The sequence below is a fragment of the Strongylocentrotus purpuratus genome, unplaced genomic scaffold (assembly GCF_000002235.5).
Source record: "Strongylocentrotus purpuratus isolate Spur 01 unplaced genomic scaffold, Spur_5.0 spur5_scaffold_1, whole genome shotgun sequence".
Taxonomy (NCBI): Eukaryota; Metazoa; Echinodermata; class Echinoidea; order Camarodonta; family Strongylocentrotidae; genus Strongylocentrotus; species Strongylocentrotus purpuratus.
Genome location: NW_022145594.1, coordinates 49,091,436 through 49,107,184, shown reverse-complemented (window position 1 = coordinate 49,107,184; position 15,749 = coordinate 49,091,436). Strand labels below are relative to the sequence as shown.

Below are 15,749 nucleotides of genomic sequence, written 5' to 3'. Positions count from 1 at the left end.
CGTGCAAAATACTATTTATAGGATAAGTGCTTTTAAACACGCCTATAGATCTGAGAGGTAGTGCGTTTGCTTCTCAGTCTGGCGATGTGACAGGACAGGTTGAATAAAGTTAATAGTAATATCAAGTATAGACTACATGTCTAATTTAATTATTTGTCATTGTTATTAATGTAACATCATGAACCTCTACTTAGACTTTTAAAGCAAGGGAAAGAGAAGAGAGAGAGAGAGAGAAAGAGAGAGAGAGATTGAAAGAGAGAGAGAAAGATACAGAGACAGAGAGGAGCTAAATAGCCCAAGAGAAATGTGGGTGGTAAGAGCAATGAACGACGAGATGAAAAAAGACAAAAAAATGTGATTAATTATGAATAGTTGGAAAAAAGAGACAGTGTCTGTTCAAGAAGAATAAAGATGAAATTTCTTTCTATTTACAGCATACATATAATATCTCCTTGAGACTTTTGACAACTATAGATAATTTCTGAAAAGTTAATATGATATGTGCTTTAAAAAGAGGCATGTATGTGAATTGATATCATTATCACTTTAAAATCCAGTCTATTCACATGACTCATGCTTCTTATTATCAGTTTTGTAAGAGTATTATGTTGATATGAGCAAAATAGTGACTAATGATACTAAATTGATGTCTATTTCTTTTTTAAATGTCTATTTCTTTTTTAAAAGTAAAAAAAACATTTATCCAAATATATTCAGTTTGAAGATTGCAAAACTATTGGGGGATAAATATTGTTCCAATAAAAATCGTGTTTGGGTATACCTTTGATTTTGATGCCTCAGAGGCCATCGTTGAGTAGAACTCATCACTCAGCTCCACAATGTCCAGTCTCAGTGATCGAAGATGAGGCATGGAGCAGAGACCTCTTGCGTAATGAGAGGATGCAACAGAACCCAGATCTGCTTTACTGTGCGTTAGCTTCTCAATCTAGTGATGTAACAGGACAGGTTGAATAGAGTGAATTGTATTATCACGTATCGACGACATGTCTAATTTAAATATTTTTTAATGTCATTAAAGGTACTATGTCCCTTTTGCAGCCAACCTCAAATTCTGTAAAACTTTGCAGGAATTATGAATATGTCATGTATGTCCTATCTGTGAAATTTAAACGTTAGCAGTGTCCTCATATTAAAATTATGCAAGGAAACCTGTTTACTTGCTAGACTTCAATGTCAGACACTAATGAGTGACTGGCTGGCTTTTTTTCTTCCTTGGTAATAACATACATGAAAAGAGTTTTGTAAAGGGTACATGAGCATTCGTCTACATCAATAACCCACTTCTTGTGATGGCCAAGATTAAACTGATTGAATCTTTGCGCAGCATAAAACGTATGACCATTCGGTACAATCGTCTGAAAATCAAGACTATTACTTTTGGGCTCTATAGCCCTAAAGTCGATTTGACAACTAAAAGTCATTATTTTCCCACTTGAAGACATTTTCACCCACCTTTTTTAGGGAAGTTCTAAATTAGTATTATTTTTCAAATGCAGTTGGAATTTAACTTTTTCATTTTTTTGGCTTGCAAATGGGAAATAGTACCTTTAATGTAACATCATTAACTTCTACTTAGACTTTTGAAGCAAGGGAAAGAGAAAATGAGAGAGGGAGAGAGAGAGAGAGGGATAGACAAACAGACAGAGTCAGAGATAGAGAGAAAAGGTCCAAAAGTGAAATGGGTGTGGTAAGAGAAAAGAAACACGAGATGAAGAAAGTCCAATGTGATTAATTAAGAATAGTTGGAAGAAAAAAAGAGAGTGTTTGTTCAAGCAGAATAAAGATTGTTATTTCTTTCCATCTACAGTGTACATGTAATATCTCCTTGAGACTATTTACAAACTATGAATATCATCACAAGAAAATAATGTGTCGTTCTAAAGAAAAAATCTAGAATGACTCAAATGACTGAATGTGAGAATCGATTGAATTTATATAATCATGACACTGAAGTCAATTCTATTCAAATGATTCACTTACATGATTAAAAGCATGGTCAGACTATTGTTTTATAATGAGCGTGGTTTTGACTATTAACCAAACATTATTTTGAAAAAAAGGATGAATTAATATTATGTTTAGTTTGGAGAATGCAATATATAAACTTATGAAGGAAATCGTTTTCAATAGCAGGGAGAGAGAAAGAGAGACAGAGAGGGATAGAGAGAGAGAGAAAAAACAACCAAGGGACATTGCTGTGGTACGAGCAAAAAAAGACAAATAAATGTCTCAAATAGTTGAAAAGGAGACCTTGTCTTGTCAAGCAAAATAAAATGTTATATCTGTGTATCTACTGTGCATGTAATATCTTATTGGGACAATGAATAATCCACACACAAAAAAGCGGAATACTAGGCCTATCTACAGGATATCATATGCGCTTAAAATTATGCGTTTATATCCGTCTATTTATATGCACATTTAAAATCAATTTCTGGCGACTATCGACAAAATTTAAATAATTTCTAAAAATATATAATGCGAAGTAGTATTTGTAGGAAACCTGCTTTAAACATATGCATTTATACGAATTGATATCATTATCACATTAAAATCCAGTATATTCACATGACTCATGCTTCTTATTATCAGTATTGAAAGTCAATTATATCGTTATTAGCATAATAGTGACTACTGACAATAAAATGATTTCTATTTCTTTTTTTAAATGTGAAAAACATTTATCCACATGTGTTCAGTTTGAAGTTTGCAAAACTATCGGGGAAAAAAAATGATTCCAATACTAATCGTGTTTGAGTATACCTTTGATTTTGATGCCTCAGAGGCCATCGTTGAGTAGAACTCATCACTCAGCTCTACACTGTACAGACACAGTGATCGAAGATGAGGCATGAAGCAGAGACCTCTCGCGTAATGAGAGGATGCAGCAGAACCCAGATCTGCTTCCCGGTGCTTTAGCTCCTCAATCTGGTGATGTGACAGGACAGGTTGAATAGAGTGAATAGTATTATCAAGAAAAGACGACATGTCTTATTTAAATATTTGTCATTGTCATTAATGTAACATCATTAACCTCTAAATAGACTTTTAAAGTAAGGGGAAAAGAAAAGAAGGGAAAAAGAAAAGAAGGGAGAGAGAGATGGAGAGAGAGAGAGAGAGAGGGGTTAAAAAGCCCAAGGAAAATGGGGGGTTGTAAGAGCAATGAAGATGAGATGAAGAAAGACAAACAAATGTGATTAATTATGAATAGTTAGAAAAGAAATGGAGTATCTGATCAAGCAGAATGATAAAGATGCTATTTCTTTCTATTTACAGTGTACATGTAATATCTCTTTGAGACTATTGACAAACTATAAATAATTTCTAAAAACAAAATGCAAAATTCTATTTATAGGATACATGCTTTAAAAACACACATTTACATGAATTTATATCATTATGACATTAAAATCTAGTCTATTCACTCATGCTTCTTATTATCAGTATTGTACAAGTTTTATATTGATATGAGGATAATTGTGACTAATGACAATTAATTATTTCTTCTTTTTGTTTTAATGTGAAAAGCATTTATCGACATAATTATGTTCAGTTTGAAGATTGCAAAACTATTGGGGGAAAAAAAATGTTTCCAATACAAATCGTGTTTGGGTATATCTTTGATGTTGATGCCTCAGAGGCCATCGTTGAGTAGAACTCATCACTCAGCTCTATACTGATCAGATTCAGTGATCGAAGATGAGGCATTGAGCAGAGACCTCTCGCGTAATGAGAGGACGCAGCAGAACCCAGATCTTCCTGCGAGTAATAATGATGTAGCTTCTCGATCTGGTGATGTGACACGACAGGTTGAATAGAGTGAATAGTTATATCAAGTATAAATGTCTAATTTAAATATTTTTCATTGTCATTAATGTTACATCATTATACCCTCCACTTAGTCTTTTAATGCAAGAGAAAGAGAAAGAGAGAGAGAGAGAGAGAGAAAAAAAAAAGAGAAGAGGGACAGAGATAGAGAGAAAAAGGCCAAAAGTGAAATGGGTGTCACCGTGTGGTAAGAAAAAAAAACACGAGATGAAGAAAATCGAATGTGATTATGAAAAGTTAAAAAAAAAAAAGAGTGTTTCTGTTCAATCAGAATAAAGATGTTATTTTTTCTATCTACAGCGTACATGAAATATCTCCTCGAAACTAATGACAAACTATAAATTATTTTCTAAACCACACATTTATATGAATAATTATTCACATAGTTCATTTTTCTTGTTGTCAGCAAGTTCACACTATCATATTGATATGAACATGCTTCTGACTCATGACAATAAATCATTTCAAAAAACGTGCAAAATACTATTTATAGGATAAGTGCTTTTAAACAAGCCTATAGATCTGAGAGGTAGTGCGTTAGCTTCTCAGTCTGGCGATGTGACAGGACAGGTTGAATAAAGTGAATAGTAATATCAATGTGTTTAATTGAAGTATTACTTATGTTCAGTACTTTAACATCATGATGTTATGTCATCAATATATATATATACTTTGACTATACTGGGCTTTTTAAGCTAAATTGAAAGAAACACACAGAATGAGTAAACCAAATATTGTGTACAGGGAAAGGAGAGTAAAATAGATCATAAAATTTCATTATTTTTCTTCAATTAAAGTCTTAATACTTATTGCATCCTTTTTGAATTTTTCTTTCACCTTTATCAAATTAGAAAGATAAAAGAGTGTGTTCTTCCATTCAAGTATAAAAACTCAATAATATAAACAGATATTAATTAAATCTACGATAACATAAGACAATAATGTGCAATACGATGAAATATAACTAAAAGATGAGAACTTATTGATAATCATTACATAATTGTTCTATTGTCATATGCCATATGAAAAATAGAGCAAACTGATGTATGATAATCAATAGTTCCTACTTAGCATTTTCTTTCAATTAGAGAAATGAGGGAAATAAAGCAATATGGGGGATATTGACAATGACTGAGAGAGAAAGAGACAGAGAGAGGGGGGCCTGGCGCTGCTGCCCCCTGTACAGGTCCCCTTCGCTCAGGAATTCAAAACATGTGGCGCGACCTGATGAAAACTAGCGACCTAGCAGGATGTGTACGTAATGCAATGCTCCAACGTCTGACTTGCTGGCTCGGCACGCCGCAGCGGAAATGCAGAAAAAACAAATTGTAACAATGATAACTTGGTGATTATTTATTATTGTTGCGTTTTGTTTTGTGGGCTGTCTTGAAGAATTTCAAAGCAAAAACATATTAAAGTTGAGTCGAGTTCCATGATTAAACCCTCGTTTATCTCATGGACATCGGTACTTCATTTCATCTTGAAGAATTCTGATACGAAAATGAATCACGATTTTTACGAAGAAACCCTTCCTTATCTAACAAACTTCACGACTTCTTGACTTGACTTGACTTAGGTGCATAGGACGGTGTGTCCCCTTGCTCCCCTACGAGAAATCATGCTCCAGTCTGATCTGGGCTCGTTGCTCTGCCTCTGCCTCTTTAGTGCCATTTAAAGAATTGTGAAGCAAAACTGAATCAGAGGTGAGTCGAGTTTCATGATTAAAACCTTTTTTTATCTAGCGAACCTTGGAACTTCCTTTCGTCCTGAGGAATTTTGTAACACAAATTAATCAGAGGTGAGTCAAGTTTCCTGATGAAAACCATCATTATATAGCAAACTTCGCAACTTCTTAGGGCAGTCTTGAAGAATTTCCTTATAAGGAAAGGGGAACTCCTCTCATACCCCACCGAGCCGCCTTTACAATAAGTTTATATACAATATCATGATTTTTCTTTCAAAACTGAGGGAAGACGGGTGAAATAGTACTGCAAAAAGATGCGATAATTCTGGGTACACTACAGGATATATCCACTGGAAGTCTTTGTAAGTGGTCTCCCTACCGATGAATAATAATTTTTTTTTTAAATGATCATTATTTATATGATAAATAACGAGTTAAAGTTTTACAAAGCAATGTGACATACTATTCAGATTCTGAGGTCGTCTAGAATGCAAAGTTTCACAATTGAAAAATGATCTTCTCTCTCTCTGGATACACTTTCTCGCAATATAATTTGAGTTTAAAAAGAAAAGAAGTGTAATCCATTGTTATAACATAGTTCGAGAGGGCTCCTTCCCTGAAGATATATCTGTGGTTTAAAATGGTCCAAAGTACAAACGTAAAATTTTCTAAAATGTTCAAAATAATACACTTATATGTAATTTACCCATGGAGTTGATTTACTGTGAAATGCCTATGAAATAGAATAGCTGCATAGACTTCTTATGGAAGGAAAGGGCGGATTTAGCCTAGTCACATCATGATGTCCAAAGCACCGCCAAATTGTGACAAATTAAGAGAAAAATGACAAAGGAAGATACATATTTGTGATATGTAAAAAGGAAAAGGAAGAAAAAGAGGCGAGCAAGACCCTTTTTCAAGCCTTTCAAAATGCTTAGATTTCCCACCTTTGTGAAAAGCAGTAAACAAAATTATAAATGTGAATAACCGATTTTGGTTCATGATTGTATTTCATTTTATTAAGCAACAAATATGAATATGCATCGATTAAGAAATAATTGTAATTATGGTTTAGGATTTATCAGTGTAATATAATAAACAGGCCCCTGATACCTTGGACTGTGAAGCTGCAGCAGACATTCCTGTGTAGAATTCATCATCCAGGCGCACGTTTTGAAAGGTCAAGCTTCGTAAGTTCGGCAATGTGAAGAGTCCTACTGCTGCTGCTACATGTACATGTGACGATGATGCGTTAGCTTCGAAGGACTTGCTAATACCCAATGTTTCACGAATCGGAGAACTTCTTCTTACCTGTACAACAAATAGAACAAATAGAATTTTAGCATTCGATCTGTAAATTTTATTTCCGATATAATTTTTGTTTAAACTTTAAAGTAGTTTTGCGTGTGTCTATTTGCAGTATAGAGTTTAAAAAAAAATAAGACCATGGTATATATTATTTTCACTCAGACAGATGGCAAGGATATGAATATACCAAGACCAAGAAAAGAATGAATCAAAAATTGAATCAAATTTGAGTTATATATAATCATAATGTGAATGTAAGAAGTACATGAACGACCAATAACAATAATAAAGGCATATTCAAAATATAACATGACCTACATCAGATATTTAGTTTGTTTGGTTGGGTGACCTATTTCCTGTGAAGGATGTGAGTATGGGTGCGTGTCTGTGTGTGTGTTTCATTGCTCTAAAATTGCCATGTAATATTGTTTTTCTTTCTTTTTTTAAAAGAAACTCAAGTTTTACACTTACAAGAGGAAGAGGTAAACGAATGATATGACTCTTGCTCTTGTATGAGACTATAATTACACCTTGCAGCCTGCTATAATACCCAATAACAACAGGAGAACATGGCAGGTTCTAAAAGATTATCGGTCAGTAGAACAGAAAAACAGACAATATATTGTGTAGGTCTCTTGTATTTGTATTTTTTTAAAGCACAATTTGCATATATAATCACTGGAGGCTCAACAGATGACAGCTAGTATTCCCTCAACATGATAACATTTCACAACTAGATAAATACAAATGAGATCTGTCTATAATTCTATTCACGGAACTTACTATTTCTTGCTTTATTGACTCCAGTGTGAAGATAAGTGCAGGAATTGGATGATCTATAAAACTAAGATATGTCTTCGTCTTCAAAAGATTCCTGACGGGATCAATGGCTTCCGAATCATGACATTCAAAAGCAACCTGAATGATGAATTTCATGTCATCAACTTTATTGCATAGGGCTTCCAGAACCGACTTTCCTACTTCGCCTCCATGAGCTGCAGTGAAGTAAAAGACATATCTGAATTCCTTGTAGTCTACTAAAAGAGTGTCTGCCAGGATTCTGTTGAATTCTCGACAATCTTCGTGGAACAGCGATGCAAGGTAGAAACTTGCTATGTACTCCTGCAGTAACTTATGAGGGAAAGAGAATTCCTGGATAAATTGCTTTTTTTCCATGCTAAGAATCCCGACCTCGCATGCAGTCCTTGCAGCCTCTATGCATGAGTCGAGCGCCTTTTCATCGAAGATGAGCTGTTTAACCAACAGACCTTGAAATGCAATACAACCAAGCTCTTTCATACTTTCATGAGCTTTGTTCATGCGGCTTCCATAGCCCTCTTCTAATTCATTTCGTTTGGAAGAGTATTGCTCTTGAAGTGAAAAGACGAGAAACTTCAAGAGTTGTGAGAATGTTTCCATTGTCTGAATATTTTCCCGCCCAGATGGTGTTTTCCACAGGCAACATAGCATACAGCAGAATATCGGGAAGGTTGCCATGTACTCAGAAACCACGTGGTTTGTATTAATGAAGTTAATGAGGGTCGAAGCAGACTGAGAATCATCTTTGAAAAAGTTTTTGATGTATGTTGACATGTTTTTCTTTGTGAAGCCCTTAACCTTACCAAACGTGTAGTGCTCATTAATCGTCATGATGCTCTTGATCTGATCAGCTCCAAAAGGACGGGTTGTGATGACCACTGGGGTATCAATGAATCGTTCTCCTCTTACGATCGATACGATAGCGTCATTGCAGTCTGGCTTTTTGATGTCAATATGTGCCTCATCTAGTCCATCCAATAAGATTAGGACTTTTCTCGGATTTTTCCTCACATATGCATCCACCCGTTCCCCTTTTATTTTTGAGTCATCTGGGAAATGCGCCATGACAGTATCACCGAAGAATCCGCTCTCTTTAATCTCTCGAAATGATTCAAGAAAAAGCAGATTGATTTCTTGAAGAATTTTACCCTCAGCCCAATCAAGAGCTATCTTAGCAAACAGCGTTGACTTCCCTACACCAGCTTCTCCAATGAAAGCTAATCGTGTTACAAAACCTTTCGGTGTATCAGTTTTTATGAATTTAAACAATCCATCATAATCTATTGGCTCCTCCTTATCCCCTTCCAATCCCAACATCAAGACGAGATTGACGTAGATGTGCTGAAGCCATGTCCGTGACTGAGAGTCCACAGGCGATGTTTTGATCTCACCAAATTTCTTGCGATATCTTCTTTTCAGTTGTTCTCTTAACTTCATTATTTCACTTGGCATCGCCTCATCGTCACCTGAGGAAAAAGAGAAGAGCATTATTGCAAAATAATGATGTAAATAAGAAAATTAGATACTTGGTTTGAACTTTGAAATCACTGCCGAGGAAGTTGATAACGTACTGCTGTTTCTGTTTAAACAGGTTCTGCTGATATTAAGTACTGGGCAAAGGATAAACACGGCATACAGATGCAGATCCGCGCATTTGAACCCCCTCCCCTTAAAATTAATGAAATCAATTTGCAGTGGGTATATGCAGGGCTGTTTTTCAGTCGGATGGGATTCTCTCTTGGTTTATCAATTCCAGTTGGATATGCCACTGGCTCAGATTTATATGTGTAAAAGTTAATGATTGTGGGACTTTGCTTTTAAAAGCGCAATTTCAGAGGGGTAGGAAAAGAAATGCAAAGACAGTGTGAGTGAGAGAATGGTTGTCAAGACGCCATGTGTATGGACATTTTGACCAGATATTAACTGAAAACCAGAAATAACAGTTTCTAGTGAGAATTGAACAGCAAATTGTTTCTGAAAGCTCACATTATGGCAATACTCTCTTTGTAAAGAGACCCTTATGAGATAAATTATCAATAATGGTGTGTCATTGTTTTTGTTTCACCGTGCAGTGTGAAAGTAGGACAGTAGGAAGTTACTTAAAAACCTTACTTAAACAAGTGAGTTTGAAAAGGGTACATCTCACAATTTAATATATTCCTAAATTTTAGTTTCAATTAGCGAATTCAGAGAAAACACATTAAATGGGGAAAATCTGTTAAATCCCCAAACAAACATTTCAAACACGTCAAATCATGAAAGGTATCCTGCTCAACAACGCTGTAAAGGCAATTATACTGTTAAAAGTACATTTATTTAAGCAAATACAGGTGTCAAAGACAGAAACTGTTCACAAAATATGAACATTGTTCATTACATTATATTTAATATGTGTTATCAATTGATGATTTTTAACAATAATGAGAGATTTAAAGCGTTGGGAGCCAAAAATTCCAAAAATTTGAACACGTGAACTTGATGGCAAAATTTCACTTCAATCTCTATAATGATGTGAAAGAGGATGTCATAAAACACACACTTCTGCAAAGATTTACCCCTAACATGTATTTGAAGATGAATATTGTTCTGGAAAACATTGACAATAATTCCGGAAGTGCCTCGTTCATAAGTTGCGCATTTACTATCTTTAGTAAATAAAGCTAGATTGGTTCAAAGATAATTTTGTTAATATTATCAATATTACCTCACAGAATTTTGTATGTTAACTCGATGATAGAGAGGTTGATTTGTTTTAAGCCAGTTTCTTTTGTAATAATTGCATGTGCAATCAAGCGGAGTGCTCCTCTCTGGACTGCCTTGAGTTTGAGCTTTAAAAAAGACACTTAAATACAAAGAGAAAATGTTTTCCCTCTTTTAATATTCATATGAAACAAGAAAGATATCTCACCTTTATTTTTGGAACAGTCCTCTGTTTGTTGTACAGTGTATTGTGCAGATTCTGCTGATGTAAACAAAAAATTACCGGTAAAAGGAAATGTCTTGTAATGAGTACTTCATAAGGAAAATTATTGTGGAAATTAAAGGTTTGAATATATTATTATCATGTACTTGATGTTATAATTCTCTTGTATCTCTGCTTCACAAAAAAGATTCATTGGAACTTTGACCTGAATCTTCTAACAGCGTTTAATATTGTGAATCCTAAGGAAAATTTGATATTTTTGTGTTGTTGATTGTTTTTTAAAACAATCAACAACAAAACATTAAAACTACTACCAGCCCTGACAACACTACACTTGTTTACTTTTCATTCAGTACAAAACGAAAAATTATTATTCCGTGTAAATATGATTCATTCAACTTATCCTGACGTGCATATATTTCTTGTTTTTAGGCAAATTAATTTTCTTACTGCTTTGAATAAAAAAATGTACCAACACATGTATTGCTCGTCTTTTGACATCGCTAAAAGCGGGGTGGCAAAGCAATTAAATTGTGTATTTTGTGATTAAAGCACCCTATTTGGCACAGAGGTATAGATTAACAGAGCAATATGCCATTTATTTTTCAAGATGTATGAATTAGAATCTAGGTTCAGAGACAGTACATTCCAAATTACCATTGACTTCCACGTTTCCTTTTTCTTCCTATTAGAGAGAATGGCTACCGTAAGTATGGAGGAACGTTCTTGGTTGGAAACTGACAATAACGATTTTGAAAACAAAGCATGTTTAATACACGGAAAGGTACCCCGAAGGAGTCATTTTTTAAAATACGCACAGCAAGCCCGAAGGGCCAAATTTGAGGTGTCTCAACATCAAGTTTTGCTTCGAAAATGTTGGACTACCTATGTGCCAAAGTTGGTGCTTTTATCACAAGATGCACAATTGGGCTAAAAATTCAACGTTATGCCGCCCCATTATCATGTCCGTGATCTGCTTTGAAACTTTTGAGTAGTCAAAAAAATGTTATTGTTATTGTAATTCGGATTCTCTTTTTGTTTCTGTATGAAACGCATCATTAAACCATCGTATACAAAGAATCTCTTACCAGGTACGGGAGTGCTTAGATATTGGTCTGCCAGGTTATCCAATCGAGCTTCTAATAGTGCCGACCTCAATGACGCCTTTTCAGTCGTAGGTGTTTGTCCCTTTTGCCACATCCTGAGCAAATCCAATGTTCCCATGTAATTCCCTCCTTGCCTTTCGTTTTGTGCAATCTTGCGACCGATTTCTCCGGGCCCAAATCCCAAGGCTTTTCCGAGATCATCGATGTCTGAATCTCTGTGTAGGGCCTTGGCTATCTCCTTCAAGATGTCATCAAAATCAACATTGGCCACTGAGCTCATTCTGTATTTAGAATATGTATAGGTAGGAAAGAAAGCTGTGTTGATTAAATGTAATCATGACATAGTTAAATTGCAACAGCAACAACATCAGCAAAAGTCACTGCAGCTGCTTGTGAACATGTCTCTTCCACCTCTAGTAAGCCAGCCTTTTTGAAAGCAGCTCTAAGAATTGGAAGTTGCTTGGATGGTTTGAATATCTCTGCCCAGTTCTGAAGCATCATCACGTTACCATTACTTGTCTTTCTACCTCCAGCCCCATTTTTATCTAATGCCTGTTTGATATCAGGAATCTGGACTCCTAGCAGGGGCGTCGCTAAAGAAGGGGTGTGGGGCTGACACCCCCCCCCCCCCACCTGTCAGGATATTTTCGGTAAAATTGCACTGCCATTGGGAACAAGAAAAAAAGGAAGGAGAGGAAAGAAAGGAAAAGAAAGGGGAAAACAAAGGAAACAAGGGGTTAAAAAGAGAGGAGAGAGAGAAGGTAAGAGTAAGAGAGAGGGGGGTTGTTGAGTGGAGTCATCTCGTCGAGGGAGCAAGAAATATACGCATAGTTAAGTCAAAGTGGAATACGTTAAGTACACAACCACCCACAAATTTCCCCCTTCAAAAATATTAAGAGAATGGGGTAACTGTTCTTTCCTTTGTTTTGTGTGCCTGCTCTTCAGATTGCTTTTGTATTCCCCTCCCCCAAGACCTTATCCACATTTGCCACTCTCTACCAACTGCTAGGGTAATACAATTGCAGGGCCCTCAGGAAGAGCAGCATTAATGCTGATGAGAGGCTTCCCTGGGTAAAAAAAAAAAAAATTAAATATCATAACCCTATCCCACTTGCACAAGAAGTAAGACCTAAAAACATATATCACATCAATTAATGCAAAGTACGTACATGTTCATGCATCTTTTTTAGTGGTATTGTGTTGAAGAAAAATGTGAATATTGTTTTAATAATCATGCATGTTCGTTATTAAAGTGATATTGAAAAAAATAATACCGGTAAGTAATATGTTTACATACTAAAGCTTTGAAAAATTTGAAAGGAGGAAAAATTTATGAAGAGGTGTCGTGGATGAGTGGATACGTCGCCCGACTGTCGATCACTAGGTCCGCAGTTTGAGTCCCGCCGCGGCACTAATGTACTTTGGCAAGACATTGATCTACATTTGCCACTCTCTACCTAGGTGTTAAATCGGTACCGGTATGAAGAAAATGCCTTAAAATGCTGAGAGCGTTGAAATCGGCAGCCTAGCATAGCCGGGTAATGTTGGAGCGCCTTGAGAACCTTGCAAGGTCGATATGTGCGCTATATACATGTAAGAATCCAATATTATTATTATTATTATTAATATTTTACCTTTAAAAAATGTTCAATTGTAGGGCCTATATAATTGTTCCTGTTTTGAGTGTACCTATAAAGGGGTTGGTGTATCTTGGAGGCTGGGTTGTTTGTCATTTAAATTATTCCCTATAATTTCCCTAAAATAGTAGTGCACACACAATGAATGTTATATTCATACTAAAAAAGTGGCGTGATAAAAAAATAAAAAAACACTTACAATGTACGTTTGGTATTTTCCAAAATTATTTCACAACATCATAAACATTAAGTTAAACATTATTTAAAGCCATGTTTGCTGCATTCAGCACAAGAAAATTGGGTTTACTAACATTGTCATGTATAAATTTTTAACCAAACTTGCACTTCAACGCAACGCTGTTTTGCTCTGCAAAATAAACAAAATGGCGACTTATACAGTGTCTACCCATTGCAAGCTCGGTACAAACATTTTATTCGACCGAGTTGCCGTGTTAATTGCAATTGCAACAATTTCAGATTTGTACAATTTAAATATTGAGAATCTCCCGGAGAAAGATGAGCTAAAAATTGTAATTGTAAGCAGTAGGGGAGAGCATAAGTGCGCTGAGTATTGACATTGGCTCAACGTTACAGGATTCCTGTGACCATGGCAGAGTGGATGATGATGTGGTGCTGGTACTACCCGTAGAGGCTCCCAGGCAGAATGCGCTGACCATTCTCATGACCCAAGCACAAGGTTTCGCATTGCCGCAGACAAAAAAAAATAAAAAATCAGCCCGCCCGCCCCTACTCCAGAAAAGCAATCGAGGACAACCAAAAAAACAAATTTGAGGGGGGGGGGCGGGGCGGGGGGCCTTAATAAACATGTATCACAGTGCACAGTGAAATGCTAAAGTGCAGCTAAACATGTCTGTACCTTTTACTTGTTGTGACATCACTCGGGGGTTCAGTCATCTCTTCTGTTCGCAGCCTCTTTGCCATCGTGAATGGTATTCAGGCTGAGGAGAAATGTCAACATATAAATATAGATACATATATGAAATATAATCACAAACATGGGGAACACTATATGGCGGTTTATGGTTTTCCTGGGGCATATACATGTATACAGTATATCCGTAAAATTCTAGATTCAATTTTCAGAGACTTTGTTAACTCACGTGCGCTGGTCACTGTATGTTACAAACAGACAAGGTATTTTGAATCACACATTGCTTCACGAAAAAAAAATGTATATAGTGATCAATTTATATTACTGCTTAGAATATCATAGATATTTTTGAGAAAGTTGCAAGTTGTGTACAAGATCTGGCGCTCGTGTACTTTCATATCCATTTTTGACCAGTGACTTCAGCGTGGAAATACCCCACTAAAACATACCAAAAAATCAACTTATCACAGTTTTCCTTCATAATCATTTTGCCTTGCGCGTAGACTAGAAGGGATGAGATTTAGATGGCGTCATGCGCAGCGAGAGTTTATAATACGGCTGTAAGTTTTTCAACATGGATGTCGATTTTGACCCATATCCTGAAAAGGGACCATTAAACGTATTATACAGTCAAGAACTTTGGTAAGTGGACCCGATGTAGTTTAGCCTAGGCCTATAAATGCGTCTGATATGCATCCGCTAAAATATAGTATTCGGGCATAAGTTTGGGGAAAGAGTTCCATATGTACCCCGCTAAATATTATTACACTTTCTTTCTATCTCTCATTGTCTAACCCTAGTTTCCCATGTGTTATATATTACATTATTATTAGGTATATCACTCTGAAACATATCAATATATTTGTTTTTAATTTTAGTGGGGGTACGGAACTTGATAGCCAAGTTTGGTGGTCAGATCCGCTCCACCGAGTTTGCATAGGAGCGCCTATGGTTGGCTTCTGTCTCTAAAGAGAGGAGCCGACCCTACCCAATTCAGAGGCGAGCGAACGAAAGAGACGGAAATTTCGGTCTACGCTCAGCCCAACAGCATTCTTCCAGATGCTCAGGTAATTTAAAGGTAAAATGAAATGTACACAAAACAAACAACAATTTACAATAATGTGTTAACAATAGAAGTAGGGAGTCCAATGCCAAAATCTAACATTTTAATTACTCATTTCTCAACGTTAGAACTATTTTTAAAAGAAAGCAATTATCTTAACTACGACAACCCATCTGCTGACTCCAGAAATGTCATAAAATAGGAGATATCCAGCTCCAAAGTTGGGGATTCCTTCTAGGCTAATCCGTCTGTAAGAGCCTTGAAAAAAATTAATTTCATGGCCCGGCCCCCCCCCCCCCCCACTCAGTGTTATTAAGGGTATATGCTTGTTCCCTCTTTTTGAAAGCACCCCCTATCTGAGGACTGCCAACATTTCCGAACCCCCCTTTCGCGGGCTTTTCCCGGGCTTTTCCTGCCTTGGAGACCCCCCTAAATCGGGAAAAATGCTCATGGTCCCCCTTTAAATTC

The 15,749-nt window shown here is 36.1% G+C and overlaps 1 protein-coding gene across 1 annotated transcript; it reads right to left on the bottom strand.

Moving 5' to 3' along the window:
* Positions 1 to 6,818: 6,818 nt before the first annotated feature.
* Positions 6,819 to 14,367, bottom strand: LOC115921417 (NACHT, LRR and PYD domains-containing protein 3-like). The gene is made up of 5 exons (XM_030978886.1): positions 14,204 to 14,367; positions 11,672 to 11,970; positions 10,569 to 10,619; positions 7,687 to 9,126; positions 6,819 to 6,844 (listed from the first exon to the last, which is right to left on the bottom strand). The coding sequence occupies exons 1-5, from the start codon at positions 14,266 to 14,268 to the stop codon at positions 6,819 to 6,821; spliced, it is 1,881 nt and encodes a 626-aa protein (XP_030834746.1). The 5' UTR covers positions 14,269 to 14,367.
* Positions 14,368 to 15,749: the final 1,382 nt, after the last annotated feature.